At 41.6% G+C, this 8,999-nt stretch overlaps 1 protein-coding gene across 1 annotated transcript; it reads right to left on the minus strand.

Moving 5' to 3' along the window:
• Positions 1–889: 889 nt before the first annotated feature.
• kifc1 (kinesin family member C1) lies at positions 890–8,281 on the minus strand. The gene is made up of 17 exons (XM_070846331.1): positions 8,221–8,281; positions 7,109–7,195; positions 6,815–6,914; positions 6,616–6,669; positions 6,257–6,337; positions 5,825–6,020; positions 5,558–5,723; positions 5,254–5,421; positions 4,926–5,039; positions 4,658–4,744; positions 4,303–4,500; positions 4,015–4,179; positions 3,767–3,905; positions 3,360–3,499; positions 2,530–2,603; positions 2,141–2,216; positions 890–1,834 (listed from the first exon to the last, which is right to left on the minus strand). The coding sequence occupies exons 2-17, from the start codon at positions 7,190–7,192 to the stop codon at positions 1,790–1,792; spliced, it is 1,887 nt and encodes a 628-aa protein (XP_070702432.1). The 5' UTR covers positions 7,193–7,195; positions 8,221–8,281; the 3' UTR covers positions 890–1,789.
• Between the last annotated feature and the right edge of the window lie 718 nt (positions 8,282–8,999).

Here is an 8,999-nt window from a genome sequence, read left to right on the forward strand (position 1 = left end):
TATATATAAATATAGAAAAGCTCAGATCAACATGTGATTTTGTGGTTTCCAGGAAACAATAATAATTACTCAGCCACCAGAAAATGCCCCCATCATACATACCGCACCACTTTGTTGCTGTTATTGGTGCTTGAGGCAAATCAACAGCTGGAGGAGAAAAACAACCCACTTTTAGTTGACAAGCTGCAGGAGCACAGCTGCTGATTTAGTGAGCAGCCCCGGACTGTTGTGGAGATGTTCCTCCGGTGGAAGTCCTCCCTCTCAGGCAGCAGACGGAGAAAACAGTTCCCAGCTCCAGACTGTGGTCACGCCGTTATTACAGATGTGCCGTTAGCCCGCTAGCTAGCTCCCAGACGCTGCGGACATTGAACTCACCGTTTTTACTTGACGCCGCAGCCTTCAGAGGTGGAGCCGCCGACCGAGCCCAGGGCAGCGCGTCCCGCCGGTGTGTGCAGGCCCCGGAGTTTGAGGACCATCTTTTGGAAATGTTGTTCCCATCTGATGCGAAACCTCCTGCAGCAGCAGACAGCGAGGCTGCGCCTTTAAAAGGAGCCAGACAGACGAGCCAGACTTCGGCCGACAGAAAATACATTAAATAAATAATAAAACCGACATATTTAAATGCGGCGTCGCCTGTTTTGTTTATTAATAACAGCAAAGGTAAAAAGAAAAGAAAAGGAAAATGTATTTGAAATACTCTTTTTTCTCATCTTTATCCAAAATAATCTTTTAAAACTGACACACATTGTAGACGTGTGGAATATAATCACATTTAATGTAAATCTTTAAAATGACACAAATACATCTTATCTATGCTGTACAGAATAATCTAGAACACAAAAGGATGTTTATGAGTTTATGATCTGAGACGGAGGCAAACAGAGAAATATGATTTTCATGTCATCTTTTACTGTTTTAATATGAAGTCCAAGAAACTTACAGTACATAACCAGCCTTCATCAGTCCTGTTTACTGATCGTCCTCCAGGGTTTATGTGCAAACAGAACTCAGAACTGCAAGGAAGTTTGCAAAATAAAGGCAGCTAGATGTTCACTGTCAGACTTTAGGACTCAAAGAGGACTCAAAAAGGCAAAACCACTGCAGTCTGAAAAGCATTAATGATAACTTGTCTGATAGAAACAGAGGAGGGTAGTAATAGTAGCAGCCCATCTATTGGATGTCTTTATTATTACACCATGTTGGGCCAGAGAGTACAGATAGAAAAACAACAAAACAATGACCACTTATCACCAAAAAAAAAAAAAAAAAAAAAAAAAACACCATCTGTTGGATTACACTTCATATATTTGTAATTATTGTGCATGTTTTAGCTAACAGACTAGATTTAAACTGGAAGGGGGAAAAACAACTGAATAATATGGGTCCTTTTATTAAAATATGGCATCTTCAATGGAGATTAAATGTTTCAGATAGAGATTATCTCATCAGTCAAAACATTTGAGAGCCATGTAAGAATAATAATTAAAAAAAACGACAAAAACAAAACAACCTGAAACGTTCGTAAAATATGTGTACCTGTATGTACAAATCCACTTGGTTTACAAAGAAGCATAACGATGTTTAAAAGCATGCATTAGTGATCACTAATCACTAATCACACCCTGAGAATATACAGAAGGATTTTAGTTTTTGGCTCTTTTCTGCCTGGCGTGTACGTGAAAGGTGTTTAAGTGGAAGGCAGGAAATAATTACACTGAACATTTCATGTTGTGACCACAATGATAAAAATAGTAAAAACAGAGTTAAGGTGTTTTTTAAGCACTCTGCTCTACTTTCGGTTGGCGCTTGCTGTTCCGATCACGCAGTCGTTCACCTGTAAAGACAGAAAACAAAGGAAAATAAAGCTAAAGTAATTTGTTGATGAAGACTTGAGGTGTCTTTCCCCTCAGGAACTACTGTACTGACCAACTTAAAGACTTCTTTTGTATTTTCCCAGTGAGTAAATCAGATAACGTCTGGTGAAATGACATTGTAGTTTTCTCAGAGCATTTCTCAAACACGATATAGATATTTAACTTCATAGGATGAAGTCTTCACATCATGCGACTGATGCACTCATGTCACGGTGCACCAGCCATCTCATCACACAGGACGTCAGACAAACACAGAGGCCACTGACCTTGCTGGCAAACCTCAAGGAGTTGAGGGTTTCCCCAAAGCTGTCCGGCTCTGGGGCGATGTTCGCAAACATCAGGCTGGGATGAAACAAACAGAAATATAATCAACAAACATAAACTCACAACAAAAAAACCCTCCTGTCCTAAATAAGTTCTCCTGTGTTGAAGTTGAAAACCAGGAAAAAGATGGTAAAGTCATAATTTGCCTGCTCTGCTCTGATTCAGCAGGTAAGCAGCTGTAACGTGGAGGCTGAGCTCACTTCCTGTCAAATTAACTGGATCATTCTGGATAAAATAGCCCTTTGCTGTGAGCGAACGATGAGCTCAAGTAACACAACATAATAAACCATCTGCTGTTGGCGTCTAGAGGCCATGTGGGCGAAGAACTCACGTTTTGCTGTTTCCCCCCAAGCAGCCCTGCAGAAGGTAGGTGAGCTTGGAGTTCCTGTATGGAACGTAGCTCTCCTGGAACACAAAATAAAAGTCAATATACGGGGACGCCACAAACAAGATGAACACAGTTGCATCATCTCCAACAAAAGGGTGTAAATAAACCATATATCGAAGGCTTCTAATCTATCTTCCATCTCTTCTATCGAAGGCTTCACTGCCGCAGAAGTTGCAGCCTTTGAGCTCAGTACTGATAACATGCACACCAATATTCCACTATTATAACCAATACGACAATTTTCCAAATTGGATACGAGTCATATAAACAGCTGTTATTCTGGATATTCTGAATTAAGCTTCATTCTGAATGCAGTATTTTCTGATTTGGACACGTGGGATATGTTGAGCATTCTTTGTGTACAGCACATTCGGAAGATGTGATAGACGCCTGTGCAGGCCCGAAAGGACAGAGGAACACAATTACTTTTAAACATTTTAAAAGATATCAACAGGTTTTTGGATATGTGCAAGTATCACGACGCAGACCTTTCCAATAAGGTGGCTGGAGGAGTGAAAAGAAAAGAGGGAAGCTGTGTTCACATGGTCGAACATGTCCACCACCACAAAAACAAAATGGTACAAGCGGCTCCAGCCGTTCCACTCTACTCCAACCAGACTACACACAGCTACACACACACACGGGAATGTTAGTGGAATATTAGTGGAATAGTTGGTTTCTCTAGCCATGTAAAGAACATTGTCTTTTTCGGAATAGGGCACGTAAAGGGCGGTGAGTGTTGGTTGTTTTCATCCATGCTCCTGCTCACAGACCTTGTTGGCCAGTGCGGTGATGACGATTCCCAGGTTGGACAGGGAGCCGTTGATGGCCGTCATCTCTTTAAAGCGATCACCCTGAGACTGACTCTTCATCATCCGCTCACTGCCTGCCAAGTCCACCAGGCACAGAGTGGCTACAATACACAAAAAAATAATCTCAGAGTTAAAAAAAAACCAACAAAAACACAATGTTCACAGTGAAAAACAGATTATAAAAAGACCCCATACATGCAGGAACGGCACCAGTTTTGTATAAGTGATCTCCTGTGACTGAGCCGAGCCGAACAATAACATTAATGTTGAGCCAATAATAGACCAGACCTTTTTTCCATTCCAGAGTTTTTAATGTACAAGTCAAACCACATTTCTGACATTGGCACCGTCAGTGAGATGATACTCACATTTGCATTTGACATCCCTGCCAGCATTCGCTCCCTCGATATCGAGCTGGAAGACTGAATGGGAGCGAGAGGAGCGGTCATTCTGGGCCGTCTGGGCCGTGGAGCGATTCTGATTGGCCAACGCAATCAGGCCAAGAACCTGACAGTGAAAGACCGCATCGATTATTATTGGAAAATAACAAATCAATAAATAAAACAGTATGTAAGTGCGGATCAAAGATACTTCTGTAATCGTCTGTCTGCTGTACCTGGTCCTCGCTGGAGACCTTCTCGTAGGTGAGATTGGTGATTGTCACCTCGTTGTTGGTTGACTTTCTGATCTCGTGCTCTGGCCTCTTGCTGGCCTTGCCGGTGTAGAGGAGGTCTCGCAGGGTCTCGTTGTAAATTTCCACAAAGCTTGCCGTGAAGGTGAACTGAGATAAAACAGAAAAGGTGCCAACATTTAATAAAAGTGCTCACTTTCATAATGTGCAACTGTACAAACTATACTTCCACCTCCCCTTTATACATTCACATGCATGACGCTACACACTAACCTCCCAGCCTTGTGCTCCTAGCTTCTCTGCTGCTCTGAAGATTTGCTGCACAGCTCTGGGAATGACACCTTTGGTCTCATCAAACTCATCTCCCTCCATGGTGTATGTCTTCCCGCTTCCTGTCTGGCCATAGGCAAAGCAGCAGACGTTGTAGCCATCCAATGCTGACTGCACCAGCAGCGAGATCTCTTCAAAGACCTGAAAACAAAGTGACAAAATCAGCATGAATTTCCTGCTCTTGCAGGAAACAGCCACAACAAACATGAATAAACAGAACACAGGTGGTACTTAGTCCTGATAACTTAAAGATTTCTTGTCTGTATTGTGAATTGTGGTACACGTGCAAAGTGTTTACCTCTTGCTGAGAAGTCTGGGGTCCAAACACGCGGTCAAAATTAAAGTTGTAATTCTTCTGAGTGTCTGCAGTTTTGCCTGTGTGAGACTGAAAAGCAGAAAAAAGGCAATATTTAGTTTCATACTTTGAGATATTCTAACGCAAAATTTTACTTCTGTCTGACACTTTTGTGATGATGGGATACTGCTGTCACTTTGGCACGTGTTAGTTAGCCAGTTAATGCAAGACAGCAGTTTCCTTAACTACAGTGTGCAGACAGGATTCTCACCTCCTCTGTTTTGGCCAGTGTTATCATCTTCTTGTCGCCGGCTGGGAGCATAATGTGCTTGCTGAGTCCTCCGCTCACCAGTGGTCGCACCCTGCAAAAGACCCTAATATTGCCCTGCATGGAGAAGATGACAGACAGATAGATCTCATTAATCAGAGTGACAGCATTTGTTTAGTCGTTGCGAAATCAACAGAGGAGGATGTGGCTGTCAGGCTAAACCAAATTTTCACCAGCGTTTTTCTCAGTCACAGTCAGAATATAACTAGAAGTTAGGTAATCCAGCTCAAAAGCCTTTCCGAGTTGAGCCGTTACCCCCATAGTAACTTGCCTTGAGCTCCTGGATGATATTGTGGAGCTGCCTGCGCTCCATCTCCCCAGCATGAAGGTCATCCTTCTGCTGTGTCACAGTCTCTTTGAGAGAACGGACCTCCTCCTCTGTGTCTCCCAGAGTCACCTGCAGGCGGGTCAGAGTTGATTCCTGCACTGACAGCTTCATCTGCAGGGGAAAGACGGACATAACAAAAACAAATTGGTATTTTCCGAAATATGACCATCTTATTTTCATTGGATTTCAGCAAAGCAACGGGTCCTTTCTTGGTTGTTTAAGACCAAGTAGTCATCAGACTTAATACCTTCAGCGTTTGCAGCTCTGTCTCTTGGCTGTCCCGGAGAGTCTCCATGACCTTATATTTGCTCTCTAAGTTGGAGAGCTCCTTCTGAAGAGTGCTCTTTTCACTAGACACTCTTTCCAACTCATCCCGGACTCCTGACAAGGCATGTAGCTTCTCCTCATACTCACTACAATCAGCATAAAGAAAGGACAAATTAGTAACATTAGAATATGATGACAGTAAAATATTTAATTAAATAAATGTTTTCAAATGCAGTGGTCCTTGCACCTGATCTGGCTCCTCTGCCTCTCAAGGTTGCTCTCCAGTCCAGCCATTCTTGATTGACTCTGGACCACAGATCCTCTCAGATCCTCATTCTCCTGGTTCACAGATTTGACCTTGGTCTGGTAGTTACGGATCTTACCCTCCATGTCGCTGACCTTGCCCTTCAAATCCCACGCATGCCGCTTGGTCCCGCCAACACCTGCACACAAGAGCATCATCATCAACAGATGTGGCCGTTCAGAATCTTTCTCAGTTTTCCTTTCAGGCCATTACAGAACAGGCCTTTTCTACATACACCCCTTTTCACAGGGAATATCCTGACCCATCACAACAGGAAAAACAAAGGTATAATAATACAATCAAATGTAAAAGCATTTAGTTGCTTTATTTGATGTGATTTACTTAAAGCACAAAAAAGGAGAATAGATTTCCCACCTGCTTTTGTGCCAGTGGAAGCAACCGGTTGCTTCATGTTTCCTTTTGCTGCAGTTGAAGCTACAGACTGTTTCAGGACACCTGATGAAACACAAAAGATGCATGAAAAATTACATCATATTATGTAACGCTAGAATCTATTACCTTTATAACAATTACTTGTGCTTGGATTGGAGCTTCTGCATTTTTCTTGCTACCAGTTGGTAAAGAATACAAATTAAACTAAAGTGAGACTGTAGTGCTCAATCACTTCTCCAGGTAAGGGTTTGTCAACACAAGGCGTGCAATCCTATCCTGACATAAAACCACATCACAGGGAATGCTCTTTCCTCCATCACTGAGCAGACAGCGAATCTTACCTCTGGACGGACCAACAGCCACGGTGGCAGCACCCACACCTCTGACTGGTTTAGCTGTGTGAGGGCCAAAGTGAGACAGACAGGTATATGTTAGGCCTACATATAACGAGATCATAGGACAGACGTAACTCAAAATAAAAAAATAATAAGTTACTGTTTCTGAAAGACACTCAAACTCAGGTTTGAGCTAGTAACTCACAAACAGGTGCCCTGGTTGCTGCAACAGGAGGCCGCTTGCCACCGATGATTGTAGCTGCTGCATGTGGTTTGACATGGTCTGGGTCCTTACGAATCTTCTTCTGCAAACACAAAGGAAAGCCACCGGCATAAAGCAATGGCAATGACGCCGTGTTATATTTCAAAAAAGTGATTGGCCAACATCTGGGTGCTAGAATGTATGAGCTAGATAACTGGTTACTTCATATGTGGAGCAGCATCAGAATAAAACAGAAAGTCAATGAGATGAAAGATGTTAATGGTCTTTAGTACAAACCTGAGCAGGCGCCAGCTCTTGGCTGTTCTCTGAGCTGTTGCTTGTAAGGACCCTCTTGTTTGACATAACTGGCAAGCGGGACATACTCTGTTGGGAGTAAAGAGGTAAATTATGGTTAAACCATCACTGAAAGACAGTCTCAACAATTAATACATCTGTCACACTAATCTCAAACAGAAGCGTGGTTAGCCCCCCAGTTTGTCCCTCGAGTTACAGAGGGAAGCGTCTATTTCTCTGAGACACAAATACCCAGCCATGTTTCAAAAGGGTCATTCAAAACACTTACTTCTGTTCTGATATTTCTAATTTGCATGAAAATAAGTAATGGAAAGTAACTTCAATAGAGACAAATACAATTGATTCGTTAAACCTTGGTTCATGGATCAGTTAAGAGAAGATATATGCCATTATTGTGTACCATCTTTGTTAGGATTAGGGACCAGAGTGGTAATCTGAGAAACAGATTAATGGATCTGCGCTTCAGAGCAGAAATAATATTAGCTAAATTACCTACTGGGCTTTTTTATTATTATTTTTTAAGGATTGTAGTATTACTCTATATAATGGTAATTAATGAGAGCCACTGACTGGAGCTACAGCATAGTCAACAGAGTTTACTGGTGTAATTCAGGTATGAAGCACATTTCAGTGTATGCTGGAACAAAAGTAGTCAACGTTACCTGTAAAAAAAATCATTGTATTACACAGATACTATGGATGCAGTTTAAATTAGCTTAAGATAACTAAACTAATTTTCCGTCCACATAAAGCTCCCTTCAAGTACAATAACTGATCCTCACCTCTGTGCAATCACACACAACTAACGTTAACGGTAGGTTGCTTTATAGGATACAGTCAGAGCTGAAACGTAACCAAATAAAATAAGTATATAGGAGCACGTTAAATATTAAATTAGCTCTGACTGTATTACCATTAGCCACGTAAAACAAGCTAGCTAACCATCGTCCATGTTAGCTGTTAGCTGGACTATAAAAGGTACATACGTTAAATTACAGGATCTGTCGTTTTTGTATTGTTTTTGAGTTGTGCAAGCCCCCTTTAAAATGTGATATGAAGGTGATTATATAGCTTTAAGTAATGTAAACACTCACCACATCCAAAGCTGCGTCTCACTTGTGCTCCCTCCGCTCCACCGGCTCCGGCCGTTTGAATTTGAAATTGAACTGTTTTGGTGGACGCTTCGGAGGAGCTGCCCTGATTGGTTGACTCCGCATAAACCCCGCCCCCTCTTGTTTTAGATGCATGCTTGATGTGTTGCACGGAGTGTCCCGTTCGGGCGGGGACGCTCTCGCTTCGGGTTAATCCCTCATACCAAACGCAACAGCTCGTCTGCCTGATGAGTGATCAAACGAATCACATTCATTGTAGCGACGTTACTAAAGAAGAATTGGTTCACTGTTCATTTATTTTTGTTATAAGTCATGTTATTTCTTATTTATTGTATTCATCATAATATTAAATCCATGTGTCCATCTGTTTTTTGGATATAAAATTAAATAAACATAAACAGTTACATAGACTTACCTACAAATTTTAACTGTTTTTACAGATTAAAATGCAGTTTTAACATCAAGTAAATGCTGCAAGCTGTGAATAGATATGCATATGTGTGTATACTGTACACAACCACAAAGATATTTAGTCGTACTTGCATTGATGGACATTGTATGTTGGTCAATCTGTATGTTATCTATTATACACTGTTTTCACTGGCTCTTAACTTACTCTTTAATTACAGCAAAACAGAACCAGGGTTCATCATTTGAAATAAAAAGGTATCAGAATACTTACGCTGCCTTGCAATGACACAAACTGGCATCAGTATTTTTTTATACATTCAAACCTCAGAGGATTCACGTTTTAGTTGCTT

Source organism: Pempheris klunzingeri, chromosome 16 (assembly GCF_042242105.1).
Source record: "Pempheris klunzingeri isolate RE-2024b chromosome 16, fPemKlu1.hap1, whole genome shotgun sequence".
In the NCBI taxonomy this organism is placed as follows: Eukaryota; Metazoa; Chordata; class Actinopteri; order Acropomatiformes; family Pempheridae; genus Pempheris; species Pempheris klunzingeri.